The sequence below is a fragment of the Brassica rapa genome, chromosome A08 (assembly GCF_000309985.2).
Source record: "Brassica rapa cultivar Chiifu-401-42 chromosome A08, CAAS_Brap_v3.01, whole genome shotgun sequence".
Lineage (NCBI taxonomy): Eukaryota > Viridiplantae > Streptophyta > Magnoliopsida > Brassicales > Brassicaceae > Brassica > Brassica rapa.
The window spans coordinates 16,847,643-16,862,736 of NC_024802.2; the positions used below are offsets into that span (position 1 = coordinate 16,847,643).

At 34.7% G+C, this 15,094-nt stretch overlaps 3 protein-coding genes across 7 annotated transcripts; 1 reads left to right on the forward strand and 2 right to left on the reverse strand.

Moving 5' to 3' along the window:
- On the reverse strand, positions 1 to 2,035 carry LOC103835123 (UDP-rhamnose/UDP-galactose transporter 4). Its single transcript, XM_009111223.3, has 5 exons — positions 1,789 to 2,035; positions 1,359 to 1,526; positions 889 to 1,274; positions 645 to 806; positions 1 to 570 (listed from the first exon to the last, which is right to left on the reverse strand). The coding sequence occupies exons 2-5, from the start codon at positions 1,486 to 1,488 to the stop codon at positions 241 to 243; spliced, it is 1,008 nt and encodes a 335-aa protein (XP_009109471.1). The 5' UTR covers positions 1,489 to 1,526; positions 1,789 to 2,035; the 3' UTR covers positions 1 to 240.
- A 1,236-nt stretch (positions 2,036 to 3,271) lies between these two features.
- Positions 3,272 to 6,583, forward strand: LOC103835124. 4 transcript variants are annotated; one of them, XM_018653474.2, is made up of 10 exons: positions 3,272 to 3,514; positions 4,012 to 4,130; positions 4,219 to 4,267; positions 4,313 to 4,433; positions 4,523 to 4,755; positions 4,831 to 5,047; positions 5,126 to 5,671; positions 5,766 to 5,882; positions 6,030 to 6,199; positions 6,332 to 6,583. In XM_018653474.2, the coding sequence occupies exons 1-9, from the start codon at positions 3,510 to 3,512 to the stop codon at positions 6,174 to 6,176; spliced, it is 1,554 nt and encodes a 517-aa protein (XP_018508990.1). In that variant the 5' UTR covers positions 3,272 to 3,509; the 3' UTR covers positions 6,177 to 6,199; positions 6,332 to 6,583. The 4 variants fall into 4 exon arrangements, with proteins under 4 accessions (XP_018508990.1, XP_009109472.1, XP_018508989.1 ...); XM_033277114.1 differs by having other exon boundaries at positions 3,374 to 3,474; XM_009111224.3 differs by having other exon boundaries at positions 4,219 to 4,433.
- Positions 6,584 to 8,333: 1,750 nt separating this feature from the next.
- On the reverse strand, positions 8,334 to 14,056 carry LOC103835125 (ubiquitin carboxyl-terminal hydrolase 27). Of its 2 annotated transcripts, XM_009111225.3 has the most exons (8): positions 10,363 to 10,629; positions 10,177 to 10,288; positions 9,888 to 9,988; positions 9,573 to 9,809; positions 9,427 to 9,498; positions 9,052 to 9,318; positions 8,916 to 8,978; positions 8,334 to 8,835 (listed from the first exon to the last, which is right to left on the reverse strand). In XM_009111225.3, exons 1-8 carry the CDS (start codon positions 10,627 to 10,629, stop codon positions 8,497 to 8,499), a joined length of 1,458 nt encoding a protein of 485 aa, XP_009109473.1. In that variant the 3' UTR covers positions 8,334 to 8,496. The 2 variants fall into 2 exon arrangements, 1 of the variants encoding a protein (XP_009109473.1); XR_004450198.1 differs by lacking the exon at positions 8,334 to 8,835 and having other exon boundaries at positions 9,411 to 9,498; positions 10,363 to 14,056.
- Positions 14,057 to 15,094: the final 1,038 nt, after the last annotated feature.

Genomic DNA, 15,094 nt, shown 5'->3' on the forward strand with positions numbered 1-15,094 from the left:
TTGATATTTCTTGTGTGAGAGAATTAGTAAAAAAAAATACAAAATGCAAAGCCCAAAATTGATAACCAAAAAAGAAAAGGCAGAAAACAAAATGCTATGTAAGAAAAGAAAAACATGGTCTGGTAATTAAATAATTAAAACCCTTTGTTTGTAAATATTCCATATGATATTTTCTACCTGTTTTGTTTGTATCTGAGACGCTTGTTCTTGTTTCTATGTCAAAACGATCACTTCTTTCGTTTAGACCTTTCCATCAGACTCAGATGTTTCAGATAACCCGCTGAGTTTCTGTGCCTTGGTTACGGGGATAGAGAGGCTACGACGCTCTTTACCTCCCGGTTTAGAAGATGCATTACCGTACCAGATCATACCGAGAATCGCAATGAGCATTCCAAGCACCACTTGCATGTTTAAACCTTCCTTACCGAAGAAGGTGAATCCCAAAACCAAAACCAGGATTGTCTTCATGTGACCAAGTACTTGGAAAGACACCGCCGTGAATCTTCCTATACAAATGAACTGACTCAGATTGGTCCCGACCGCGATACTACACGAGAGTATCAAGAAGAACTGCCACCAACAAAAATTGAATTAGACCAATCTCAAACGTGCCAACAACTAAGAGCCTAGTATGCATCTTTTACCAGAGATATGAATGAAAAGTTGAATGCATCAACTCTTTGGTTAGTCAACCAGTAGTCTAGAAATGGCCCGACCAACAGCAACGATGCAGCTTGTACTGGAGCGGTATGCGCCAGTAAATTGAAAGAACCAAGCGAATATTTCCTCTGTAGATAATGTACATACTGCAAAACACAACAGTATCATTTGTTAGAGATCATCAGACCTCACTATGTTTTTGGGGTTTACAAGCCAATTAAGGCTTACGTATTGCTGAAGGGCGGTGCTCCAGACAGCAATAGCGGCAGCGAGGAAGCCGTTGAGGTTGACACTGACATCGGTAACAGTGCAGACGGCAACACCAGCAAGAACCAACAAAATGCTAAGCTTTGTATCCCTCGAATACCTGACGTTGTCAAGAACAACTTCTAGAAGACAAGAAACTGGGATCATACTCAGCTTCGCAATCTGGTAGAAGCCAACGGAGTTCCACATGAGGCTGACGTTCATCCCAACGATCGAGAAGTTAGCGAACAAAACGAACTTGAGAAGATCGGGCCAGGGAAGCTGAGAAGGTTGGATATAACCAAGCCACGTCAAGAAAGTTGTCAACAGTGTCGTTGTTCCGAAATGCAAACCGGTTAACGTCGTAGCTGTGCCAAAACCAGATCTTAATCAGTTTAGTCATGTTCGAAACCGAGTCAACACCGTTGACTATTAAGATAAAAGAGACAGACCGAAACTAAAGCCGTAAGTAGCCATCAAGGCTTTGTTAACGAGGATGATTCCAACGGAAGTAACGACGTTGAAGAGCCATGATGCAATGTCTAAAGCCGCTTTTTGATCCGTCTTGCTTGTTGCAGCCATTTTTTTTTATTTTTTATAAATAAAATCAATTCAGATCTCTGCAGAAGATTTAAACCTTTTAATTAGAAACATATGAAGAGAGTAGAATCAAAGTAAAAAAAATCTTATGATCATCAATTATGAACAATCTCAATTCTAAAATCATCTGAGGATCTAAAAGCTCCAACATGAGTCTCTCTAACTATAAAATTCAAGCCAGATCTGATACTCATACGAATCTCAGACAATCACGTATCTTAATCGGAACGACAGAGATATGTGTAAGTCTTCAGGAGAGAGAGAGAACATGTTTTTTTTTACCAGGTAACGGAGATAGACGACGGTCGCTACCGAGGCGGCGGTGGGGAGACGGAGGAAGTCAAGGCTAAATCAACATGAATTTTAGAGAGAGAAATCGTGGAACTTCGAGTGATTTTATTATTATTTTTTTATTTTTCAGTTACGGAGGACTTCTTCACATGAGAGTCTCCTTCCTGCCATTTTAAGAGAGAGGACAGAGAGTAGAATCTTTTTCTCTTTTTTAATTTTTAATTTAATTTAATTTTATTTGTTTCTTTCCCTCGCTTTCTTCTTTAAAAGCTAGCGACATGAGTTAAAATTTAGAGATTTTGTATAGATCATTTAACAAAAATATAACACAAGTGTTCAGTATATTTAAGAGGTGTATTTCTTATGTTTAATTTAAATTTATGAAATAGCTAAATAAAATAGCTATATGTTTAGAGTAGCAAAAAAAAAACAAATGTTATTTTCATCACATAATCACACTGGTTTATTCGAAAAAAATTGGAGAAAGTGTATAAAAGTGGAAAAAGTGGAGGAGAGATGGAAACGAGAAGTGTGGAACTAAAAAGGCGTGACCAGTTTTCTATTCGACAAAAGGACAATCTATGTAGTGTGGGACAACCCCAAAAATTAAAAGACAGAGGTTCCGTTTGGTTAAAGATCCAAACACACACTAAACTTTCTTGTGAGTTTCTACTTTCTATATGCATATTATATTTTTTTCAATTTTTAATTAAAATTTGTGTGTTTTGTAGCTCCGTTAAGTATCTGAGTCTCGTTGTCGCTATTCGATGCTTTTCACGTGAACTGTTTTTCTTTTCATGGTGAGTTTCAGTTAGATACCAGGCGTTATTATCATAGATTCATAATACAAAAGTCACATTCTGTGACCGTATGAAATACATGTGTTTATATCAAACCTGACTGTTTTTTTTTTACATAAGCTAGTACATCATTTTTAAAGTCCAATAACAACAAAAATATAGAATGGATTCCGTATCCGCATGATGAAACTAATGAAATATATTGGTCCTGGAACACAAATTTTGGTCAGTTAAACTATGATTGGTAGACAAAAGAAACTCTATGGACTGATCATTGCAATCTTGAATTAAATTGCAACCAAGTGTATTTTATTCCTATTGAATAAATCGCATAAAATCAAATTAACAATGATTCCACAAATAGTTTTTGAAAATGACGTCGAATTGATATACTTCACAAAAATCAATTCCAGAGAGAGAGAGAGAGAGAGAGATCACATACCATAGTTTTAACTTTTAACTAAAAGCTTACATTATGGCGAAAGAAACTCATACGTATTAATGGTTGCTATATCTTCCTTGTTAGTACGTCAAAGTGTGAAGCAGCATTGAATGTGTCAACCAAATTATACTGTCTCGGAAGCAACCAATCTGCTTTAAATTTAAAAAACATGTCAGTCCTTGATGTGTTAAGCTGGTGGACTAAGATTTTAATTAACGGGCCGCACATTCGGCCCATATAAACAAACCGACCTCAAATTAATTCTGAATATCGTTTTGATGGTATAATAGAAAAAGCAATGGAGGGAGGAATTTTATTTTCAACATTTTCATTCCCGCCCTTACTTTTTTCCCCACTCCCTGCTCTCGGAGATTTTTTTGCTAATCGCCTCTTCTCGAAGGACTTCGTCTGACAGCTCCATCGTATTCTCCTTCAGTAAGCTCTCTTTCGCGTCTCGGATTCGATAACCGATGAGGTTTGTGACTGTATCGATCTCTCAGATACGTTTTGACTTTTCTCCACCGATCGTTCACCTGTTGATTGATTTTGAGATGTTACCGTAATTTCTCATGCTCTCTAGCTGTTTGTTATATCTGGTTACGAATTTTGAATTTCGTCATGCCTAATTGATTTTGAGATTTTCGTTCGGTTGGATCATCGAGCTCTGGATTTCTAGGGTTCCGATTAGAACCTAATTTTGAATTTAATTATCTCTGGAGTTTTCGTTCGGTGGTGGATTAAGTCGAGATTTGAATTTCTAGGTTTTGGATCCTGAGTAATCGGGGAGGTTTTGCTACTGAAGAGCACGACGATTTGATTGTGTTTATTAACTGTGTGTTGTTTAACAATTCTGAATTGATTTTGATTGTAACTATTTGCTTATGTGAACATGTTGATAAGATTAGTTGTGGATGAATCTAGATCTGCGAGGTGTTTAGATTTTGAGTTTTGATTGTTTTTTTATTTTTCCAGAATGGCTAGAAAGAAGACTGAGAGTTCAACTGAATCCTCAAAGGAGATCAAAGCCAGAGGAAAATTCACCAGAGCCAATAAGTGTATGAAAACAACTACTAAGAAAGTCAACGAGTCTGGTAATATTTCAAGTTATTTTTACCAAAAGGATGACAGACTTGTATTGTTTTTTATGTTCTTATCAAGGATTTGTTGGTATTGTTATAGGGAAGCATAATAGTAAAAGAGAGAAGAGGAAGTCCCCTTCTGATTCTCCAGACGAGTCTCCATCCTCTCGAGTTCAAAGGTTAATGAATACCAAAGACGGAGCTCAACAAGTACCTGTTCTTGCTCTCCATTCGGACAAAGAGGTTAGACGTTGTGGAAAAATGAAGTTGCAGCTTTTTCCTGTGGATGCTCATACACGTCAAGGATTAGAAAAGGTAAAAAAAGTCTAAGATCTGACTACAAGACATGGACATATTCTGGTGGATGTTTTTCTAATTTTGTTTTTTTTTTGAAACTTTGTAAGGATGGCTTTCACCCATATTTGGAACTCACTCTTAGCTCACGGAAGAAGGTTTTTTCAGTGCTTCAACACATTCACAGTAAATGGGGAAGCTCAGAGATAGCTCGGGGAGATCCTACCTTGTACCCATATGATAAATCGAGACTCACTTCTGGTCTTAAATGGACACCAGACAGCAGCATCACGATAAGGGATGTCTATGTGGCTGTTGGAGCTCCATCCCTATTCCGCTTAAGGTTTGCATCTGTATTATACCTTTCAACGCAACTTTATAAGCATAGCCGCGTCTTATGAGTGTTTATTTTGTTTAGGTATGGATGGTCTTCTGAGCTTTGTAATAAAACAAATGAACCGCCATCTCCATCAACTCCGGGTATCACTTGTTTTCCAAATGTAGAACCTCAGAACATCTTCTGTGACAAAAGAGAGAATGGAAAGCAGATGTTTGGTTTAGAGAACCTAACTCAAGTGACTGACCCGCCTCTCTCTGCAAACACTCCACCTGATGGACCAGTCGAGTCAGCAGCGGTATGCTTAGTAAAAGTAGTTTTGCTTATCTCTTGTTTTTGGACTCAAATCTTATACTTGACAACTTTGTTTAACCAGGAGAAGAAGATAAATAACGGATCTGGACCAACATTTTTTCAATGGGACGATGGTTTAACAAGCTTAAGTATTGGCGGCTTACTTTCTGAAGTATCTTTGAAGGGGAACTTCGGGAACGGTTCTAAAAATTCAAATGCGAACCCAACTCTCTGGGACGAGAATCTTACAAACATAAGCATTGGAGGTCTGTTTTCCGAGGCATCTTTACAAGGCAGACGCGGTAAAGAAGAATCAACTCATAATAATAGCGGTAATCAGCAGCGAAGTGTTAGCATTGGAGCCTTTCTTTCTGAAGCATCATCACGAGGAGAGGGGAGTAACAAAACTTGGGAGACCAGGGGAGCTACCTCACAACAACCATTACCTCTAATCTCTGATTCATTGGATGCATTCCTTGTGAACCAAACAAAAGATCAGCCTCGAGGTCCTTGTCATGCACCTCCTCCTCCCGAGGTGTCACATTCGTCTATACTCGACGCAGAAGACACATGCCATGCATTTTCATTCCGAAAGCGCACTACAACCTCACCCACGGTTCTTGAGCAGGTTAAACCTATCCCATGTTTTAATTTCTTTCAGTATTCATTTCTGACTAATTTATAACTTGCAACTCGTGATTATGTGGTTTGAGATTTGGCAGGTAAGTGAAGAAACTGAGGAGCAGCAACAGAAAGATGAATCTAAACCTGCAAAAGGGTTGTTTGGTTCAGGGGTGTTTAATCAGGACAGCAGCCTTGGATTTTCAGGAATCAAGTGGGTAAGTGAGATTTCTAACTGTCTGGTCTCTCTGCTTTATTTGCTGTATAATTAAATACTTAAATGGAAGACTCACCTTAATCAAAAAAGTTGGTTAAAACTACAGTTTGGGTTCCGAATAATTGATATATGATTTTCTTAAATGCAGGCTGACTCACGAGGACCATTTGATTTTGGCTTATCTTTGTCGTCCCGAAAGTTTACAAATGGAGACAGCGTAAGCTTTGGTGCTGCGGTAAAAGATCTACGGGAAGTGGAACCTTCAGAAGATAAAATAAAGCTTCAAAAGCATTGAAGCTCATTACAATGAATCCACAGGTAAAGTAAAACAAAATCAATAAACACAGAAAGATTACGGCCTAAAAAACCCTGGGAACTTGTTTGCATTTCTAGTAACACTCTTTGGTCGTTACATGTCTAGTAACTCTTTTTTTTTTTTTTTCCATACAGGAATGTTTCATAGGACCTCACTATGAAGGAGAAGAACGTGAGGGGGGAGGGGGATGTTACATTCCTATTCGTTCCTTTCATGTAAATTTTGACATATATGGCACAGACACAATTCCTCTTTTTATAGAACAAAATGGAAAATAACAAAATGTGGTACATATTTGTTTTCTGAAATTAGAACCACAGAGAAAATGATATCTCTGTTTAATTTTATTAGGTTTTTGATTTTCCAAATTCTAAGATATTCTAAGATTCTGAGGTTGACTTTTAACTTTACTGAAAGCTTTTCAACTGTTTTATTTTTTAAGTTTGGTTAAATCATTTTTAATATATATTTTATTGTTGTTTGCTAGACAAAAGCAAGTCTTTTAATTTTTGTGTTTTTAAACATAACATCTCACATCATAAAACAAGGTAATTAACATTTATTCTGAAGTCTCTCATGTCCATATGCTTCTATTGTATATGTTAAATAACAAAGTTATTATATTCATCTAAATAAGCAACTGAAGTTCTACATTTTGTTTATTATAATTTCTAAAGATGTTATATGTATTACGCACAAGAATTAAGATGGAAAATAACACATTTATATAGTATGTGTTTGTTAGATCATGTTAAATTTAAATATCACTAATGTATCACGTTGTTGATGTCAATCCAGAGATGAAGCAGATCTTGGACGGTAACAAAAATCTTCGACGGTTGTAAGAACAACACCTTAAAAGACAAATATTTATGCTTATATATTTTTCTTCTAAAAACGTTGGTACTATGAAACATATGAATAAAAAAGTATATTTGTTGTTATTTAGAGCTTCATAAAGAAAAAAAAAATACCTCGATATATTAAGAGTTCACTAGTTTATTTAAAAACAATTGGTCACTATCTGAAAATTACTATAATTTTGGTAATAGTTATATATACCAGAAAAATTAGCCTTTTATGGAAAATAAAGCAATTGTTTTTGTTGTACTAGTTTTAACTAAGAAAATGGGAAATAATTCTTCTTATATTTTTAAATTATAATTTCAAAAAAAATTACTGAAAACAATCATTTTTATTGATTAGTGATTCCATTTACTTCATCAATTTGGTTCATTCCCTATGTATTTATTCTTTTTTCATTTATTTTCTTAATCCATCTTTTGCCTAAGAGTATATATATATAAAGAGGATTTGCTCTCTCTTTCTCTCTAAAAGATGATAAATACATATGTTCTTATCAAATTAAATTGGGAAGAAATCAACATTGTGTGTTTTATGTTCTTTTATTTGCTTCATCTTCTGTTTATGTTGACCAACATTTCTCAATCTTTAAATTTTTCAAAAACAACTCTTTCACATATAGATTAATGAATAATGTTATCGAAAGTGGTACACAAACAAGAACTTTTTTTAATTTTCGCTGCGGATTGCCATTCTAATCAAGGATCACATATTATATCAATTGTAAACGAAACATAAAGGATGGTTTGGTTTCAGTAATAATAGTGTAACACCATTCCATAACTAAATCAATGTTACTCTCTCTGTATCATTTTAAGAGGTATTTAAAGTTTTTGCACAAATATTAAGAAAATACAAATTTTTATGTAATTGGTTTTGATTACATAAAATAACATTAAACAAAACTAATTCAACCAATAAAAAAATGCAGTATTTTATAATTGATTAAACTTTTAAAATGATATTATATTTTACCTAAAATTGTGAAAATATCACTTATTTTGAAACAAAATCAAAATTCTTAAACAACAGTTAAACTGATATGGATGGAGTAATACATTAGTGTATTGTTTGGCTACATGGGAATCCATAAATACAAGTTAGCTGAAAAAACAACTTGACCCACCAATTATTTAATCTTTTACTCTATCGACATCACATAATTAAATGAACATGATCAGTTCATTATGATAAAATAGTATTTGAAATGTTCTGAAAAAAAGAGCTATTGGATGAAAACTCAACTTTTATTACTAGTTTACTTTATGAGTGTTAGACTATATGAGAATTCATAAACTCATGTTACATAAAGAAAAACTCTTCAACCACTAGTTATAAAATATTCACTATGTCAAGTTCACAAAAAAAAATAAACTTGGAAACACAAGAATCAAAAATACTCAATCCAAATGAATAACCAAAACTGCCTTCTTGATTAAAGCTTCTCATAGAAGAGCAGGCTAGCTTCAGCACCAAGAACATCACTCTCCGATACTCTGCCAACTTCTGAATCAGATATACTGAACCACCTCGATTCCTCACAATCTGCATCTTCTTGTGATGCTACTCTCACACTTCTATAAACAGTATAGTGTCCGCTTCCGGTCATACCAAAATGTTCCACCACTGTCACAAGCCTATACATGCCACCATGGTTTCTTGATGATGCTTCAGGATTTAAGTACTGTGACACCTCATTCTTTTCTATGTTTAATCCTATTGAAGACTGTGAAAATAAGGAGAGGTCCAAGACAAGCGGGAAAGCGACATGTCCCTATATTCATAAACTCAGATTAGAACACAACTAGTAGTAGTAGTAAATATGACTCATGTAGAGAGGCAAAGAGTCTCTACCGATAGCTTGACCGACTCTCCAAACATGTTCAATGAAGCACGTTGCACTTGAACGCATAGAAGCTGTAAACAATTCAACACTTTCTCAGGCTTCAATCTAAATTTTCGAGTCTAGTTTCAGTAAGTAAATAAATACCTTTGGGAAACGGGCAATGGTTAATTGCTTTAATATAAAGGAATAGCTGTTTGACCATGGCATTCTCTGAAGATGATGAGAAGCTTTACAGTCACATTTGTCGTCTCCACCACAGTTCTTGATCTTTTCGATATCTGTCTCAGCTGCTCTCATCGCAGATGAATATTTCACAGCAGCAACGTGCCAGCATCTATGGCAGAAGTAGTTTTCCACTTTCTCCGCGCCAAGAAACTTCTTCAAGCAATTCTCCAAAGTGCATCCCAACACCTAAGAGCAAACCAAGAAACAGCTTGAGAAATGTTCTTTCTAGAGAAGTTTTAAATTCCACAAAAATAGTAATAAAAAATAAAGAGATGGACCTTCAGTAACACATACAATGTTGGAACTACCACTATATAGCAGAGGAGAAAGAGGCAACGTATGGAAAAACTGAAACTCCAACGAAATCTGCAAAAAATCAAGAGAAGATTATTAAAGGGTGAGATTGAGAGATTATCTAAAAATAATAAAGCCAAAATCACCTGAGAAGAACAAGTTCGACACATCAACGTACTACCAAGAATCCCATCGAACGGTCCACGCAAATGTTTATGCCATCTCTTCAAATCATTGAGACCTTCTTCACTAGGCGCAGCAACCATCCTCAAGTTGCGAGAAAACATTATATCCGAAAGATTACTAGTTTTGGTAGGACGATAGCAAACAACAATCTCTTCTTGCAAAGAAGATATTAGATGAAGAAGAGCTTCTGCTGCGTCCTATATTTCAAAACTTATAGATGAGGAAATGATCAAAATCAAGTATAAGCATCCTTCTAGATGACAATGTAAGCTAACCTGTTGGCATGTCAAATTGAAATTTCTGACATAATGAGTCAATGCCAGCATGACTTGACGAGGACTAGATACAGATTGTCTTCTCCCAGCTGTGCAGAGCTCTGTCAGAAACAATTAACCAAAGATTAAAGCCTAATTAACTGTCACTATTTTGATATACTCACGAAAGAGAGCAGCCAACTGTGCAGAGCTCTGGCAGTAACAATTGACACATGATTAAAGCCTAATCAAAAGTCACTACTCACTAGTATTTATACTCAGGAGAGAGAAAGAGACACACACACAAAACCTTGTAATAAATCAGACAAAGCAAGCGTAAGAGGGAACTGTTCATCAGTTTCACTCGCATCATCTAAAACCCATTGAAGATAACTCCGAAAGTCTTTGCAGCTCGCGAGAGCCTGTTTAAAGGTCAAATTCAAAAGATTACACAAAAAGATGGAAGAGTCCATAATCAAAAATACTATTCGAGTACCTGAAGGATGACGTTGAGGAAGCAATTGTTGCCGAGATTTTGAAGGCCCGGTACGAGCATAGCATCATCATCATCATCATCATCATCTTCGTCGTCTTGTCTTGTACCGGAGAATAAGAGATTTAGGTTGCGGAATCTACCGGACTTTAGGGCGTATAAGAAGCCAGCTACTCCGAGTAGAGAGGCGACGGACAGCTGCGAAGCCCTGAATGTTTGGGTGAGGATACGGACAATCGCCTTTGTGTCGGAAACTCGACGAGGAACCATTGTCAAAACGTTGGAGAGAGAGAGAGAGAGAGAGAAGCTCTCTAATCGCTTGAGAAACCTAAAACCCTTCAAGTCATCTGGAAGGTTATAAGAAAGCTCGACTCTCTTTTGCCTGTACGGTATCGGTTACGCAAACGTCACGGTAAAAAATAAATAAATTCCGGGGGTAGTTCGAGTGAATGGTTTAAAAGATTTCTCATTTAGAGTTTGAGTAAAAATTTAGAGGTAAATCCATCTCCATCACGAAAATTAGACATGGGCATATTTCCCAGATCCGAAGATCCGAATTACCCAAAATGGGGTTTCAGATCAGATTCGGATACAGGAAAATATCCGGTTGGATAAAGTTTAAAATTTGGTCGGATACCGGATCAGATACATGTATATCGGGGATCCGTATGGATATCCGAAAGACCTGAATTAAACCTTAATTAAGATAACCTTAGAAATCTATTATGTTTGTTTTCATTTTGGAGATTAATCTTTGCTTTGGTTATATTAAAATGGTTATGTTATGTTATCGTATTATAATTTTAGTTATCTTTTAACTCTTGTTTATGTTTTTCGGATATTTAGAATATTTTTGGTTCTTTTGGATTATATTCGGTTCTATCGAATTAAATGGTTTGGTAAAGAACCGGATCGAATCCGTTAATTTTTTGGTTACTTTAGATGTAACCGGATCCGGCAGGTACCGAACCGTATCAGAACCAAATTTTAAATTATCCGATAGGTACCAATTTCTCTAGTTTCGAAATATCCAAAATCTGAAAAACCCGATCCGATCTGAACCGGTTATCCGAATGCTCATGCCTAACGAAAATACTCGATCTTTTGACACATGAAAGCAAAAGTAACCTTGTCAGACAATATAAATTTCATTAAAACAGTTAGGTAATTGTTTTTTATTAATATTATATAGAGAAATTTTCAAGGATAGCATTTTAAGTTTTTGCCATTAAAATAACCTTCAATGAAGAAAATGACCAAAATAAGTTTTATTAAAAAATAAACATGTATTTTTATTTTAGGGTTAACTAATCTGAACTTAAAGTTTAGAGTTAAAAGGTGAAATTTTGGAGATAGAATTTTAAATTTATAAAAATAAAAAATAAATATTAAAAATTTCAAAATAAAAATGCTATATTGGTCATTTTCTTGTTTGATTGTTATTTTGTGACAAAAACTTAAAAATGACTATCTGAGAAAATTGCCCTATTATATATACTAGACCTGAGTTGCCGTAAGCAATTTGTACTCTTTCCAAATTTATGTAAGCTCCGGAACAGGAGCATTGGGATGCAGCCATTTGTGTGGTAGGATATATGATATGGAACCCAAGACAAAGAATGTTACTTAAGGCAATGCAGACTTTGACTTTGAGTGCTTGGTGTGATGCAGATTGAGGAGCCTTTTCCATCACACGAAAATGTTTTAAACGGCATGGTTTATTCAGTTAGTTGGGTCATTGGTTTCTTGGAAAACATTCAACACAAGACATAGACTTTCGCTCGTAGACGGAGGCAGAATAGAAAGCAATGTCGGATACAATTAAAGTGATGATTTGGTTGAAGAGTCTACTGACTACATTTGGCGTGTGTTTTGACAAACACAAACCAATTAAGATTCATTGTGATAACACTTCGGCTATTCATATGAGCAGCTAATCCCATTTTCCATAAAAGGACAAAGCATGTTGGAATTAAGTAACATTTGATAGGAGATTAGGTGTTTTCATGCACCACTTTTAGAATTTAAATTATATTTTAAAAGAACATTTCGATAATTTTAGATTTTATTATTTGCTTTATTTTAATAATATTTAATAATATTTACAAAAATATTTAATAATATATCTCTCTCTCTCTATATATATATAATTTTGAAAAGTTTTTACTCAATAATATTTCTAAACAAATTTAGATATTAAAAAAACTTATGGTATTGAGATTAGAAAATGACCATTTAAAAAGAACTGCATAAATTTTGAAAAAAAAATTAGTAAAAAAGATGATATAAATTTAAAAAAATAAAATAAAAGAATATTTTAAAAAAATTTAAATATTATTTATTTATATTTCTACTATTAATGATGATCTATGAGTAGTATTTCAAAAACTTTACAGAAAATAGAAATCAACATTAAATGTAAATGTTCATGACACAATTAACTTCAAGTCATGTTAGCATTGTTAGTATTCTATGTCATAATTTTTTTTTCAAAATAAATGTGATGATGACACATGATAAATCACTTTTTAAATAATGTCTAAGGGATGAGATCGTGAGAAGTTTTGTTACAACAAAACATGTTTCGAAAAAGAAGCAACATGCAAATATTTTTGACGAAGGCACTTGGTAAGAAAGAATTTTCAGTATTTCTTATCATGTTGGAGATAGAAACTTACACTCTCCAACTTGATAGAGGGTATTGAGATATGTATATATCTACATTAGTTATGATTGGATATGATCCTATATTATGTGTATCTATATTTTAAGATAAAAGCCTTTGTTAAAATAGAAGGATTTTAGACCTAAGAATCAATACAGAAAATTTCCATGTACTTTGTTTTCTAACAAAATATTTCCAATTTTTACCAATTCTTTATAAGAAATCCAAACTTTTCAAAATTCTGTGACTTACCCACAAAAATGTAAATTCAGAATCAACAATATATGTGTATATATATATATGTATATAATTGATTGCTAGGTAAAACGAAAAAGAGAAGAAAACTTATAAAGACTGAAAAGTTTGGTGAACGAAAAAAAAGTAGAAAATGAATCCAACTTTCATCCCATTATTAGCCATTGCCGCGTTCGTTGTGCTACTCATCATTCTCGTGGGTATTGCAATTTGCCTTGATTGGTGCAAGAGTTAAAATCGAGGACTGAATAACTATTATTTTGTTACAAATTAATTATGTCTTTTTTTGTTAATTTTCAATCAAGTTTTGTTTTGTTTAATGATATTGTAATTCTATTATATTTACATAATTGAATTATGGTTTGATGTTTTAAACCAAAATCAAATGATTTTTCTGCTTGCTATTCATGAGAACTCAAAGCTCACAATTCCACGAATATTGAAATTGAAAAATATCAAAAACATTAAAACACTTTCAGAGTTATCTCGACTCTAGCCTGACCAGCACGAGAACAGAGGATGATATCAACAATAAGACCGTAGAGCGAAAGTGCTTTAGCAAAGATGAGAATCAGAATCATTCCACAAAGAGCTTTGGTTGTTGTGCATTCGCTTTGCAACCACACAAAAATCACGTCACATTATTACAAGAGAAAATTACACTCTAAGACAGTTTACAAGTTTCTAATAACACTTTGGATCACTTTCAGCTAATGGGGCAGTTTCTTCTAACAAGTTCTCTTTTCTCCACTTGTTTCTAACTAACTTAGTGCGTCTGTAACTACTAGTCAAAAAGACCCAACAAATAGAAGGGCGGGAACCGCTCACCACCGCACATCTCCCTCACCATCCGACGGCCCATAATGTTTCTGCTATATATGACAAGACATATATCTGTCAAAATTTTCAACCTTTAGATTAACAATTTGACTTTTCATTTGTGCGGTCCAGATTTTACCAAGTTCCCAACATCTTCATCTTCCGCTCACCACCGCACATCTTCCTCGTTTTCTTTCTATTTTTCTTCACACCAAATCAACTTAACACAAAGATCAATACGAAAGTCAGTTCATACATTAATTTTACTTTTAAGTACACGTTTACAAGTTATAGTGTTCACACTAACGTCAAACGGTTCCTCCCACGCATCCACATAAAGGAGCGCTTGTGTACATGTGTACCTACGATGTAGACATGTACACGTATATTGTTCCCAACTCGTACGTACACCTGTACACCTCAGTCGTTCCTAACTCGCACAAATACATCCTCCGCCTCCACCTTACACACATGTCGCACATTTCAATACATTGTCCACATGTACTCTTCCGAGAGTCAGTTCATACATTAAATTTACTTTAAGTACACGTTTACAAGTTATAGTGTTCACACTAACGCCAAACGGTTCCTCCTACGCATCCACATACAAGAGCGCTTCTGTACATGCGTACATACGCCAGGTGTACATCGCATACTATAGGTGTACATGGGTGCACTCGTTTTTCATACAGCCCCAAATGTACATTCTTTAACATACAGACTTACTAAATCTAAATGTATACCAACTTGAATCGTGTACATACGCCAGGTGTACATCGCATACTATAATTGTACATGTGTGCACTCGTTTTTCATACAACCCCAAATGTACATTCTATAACATACAGTCTTACTAAATCTAAATGTATACCAACTTGCTTGTGTTCGACAACCAAAAATGCAACAATAACTACATAAATAAGATTTGGTTTCCTAAACGTCCAACCATAGGTGATAATACAAAAAACTTGCTGACATAACATGTTTTGCAACACA

Bases quoted from the DNA above. Each gene is read 5' to 3' on its own strand.
- LOC103835123 (XM_009111223.3), bottom strand. From the start codon at position 1,488: ATGGCTGCAACAAGCAAGACGGATCAAAAAGCGGCTTTAGACATTGCA. The intron at 807-888 runs GTAAGCCTTAAT...TGTGTTTTGCAG, and splicing joins GCACCGCCCTTCAGCAATAC to TATGTACATTATCTACAGAG. The intron at 571-644 runs GTAAAAGATGCA...TGTTGGTGGCAG, and splicing joins ACTTTTCATTCATATCTCTG to TTCTTCTTGATACTCTCGTG.
- LOC103835124 (XM_009111224.3), top strand. The intron at 4,131-4,218 runs GTAATATTTCAA...GTATTGTTATAG, and splicing joins TAAGAAAGTCAACGAGTCTG to GGAAGCATAATAGTAAAAGA. The intron at 4,434-4,522 runs GTAAAAAAAGTC...AAACTTTGTAAG, and splicing joins CACGTCAAGGATTAGAAAAG to GATGGCTTTCACCCATATTT.
- LOC103835125 (XM_009111225.3), bottom strand. From the start codon at position 10,629: ATGGTTCCTCGTCGAGTTTCCGACACAAAGGCGATTGTCCGTATCCTC. The intron at 9,810-9,887 runs GTTAGCTTACAT...TTTGAAATATAG, and splicing joins TCAATTTGACATGCCAACAG to GACGCAGCAGAAGCTCTTCT. The intron at 9,319-9,426 runs GTATGTGTTACT...GTTTGCTCTTAG, and splicing joins ATAGTGGTAGTTCCAACATT to GTGTTGGGATGCACTTTGGA.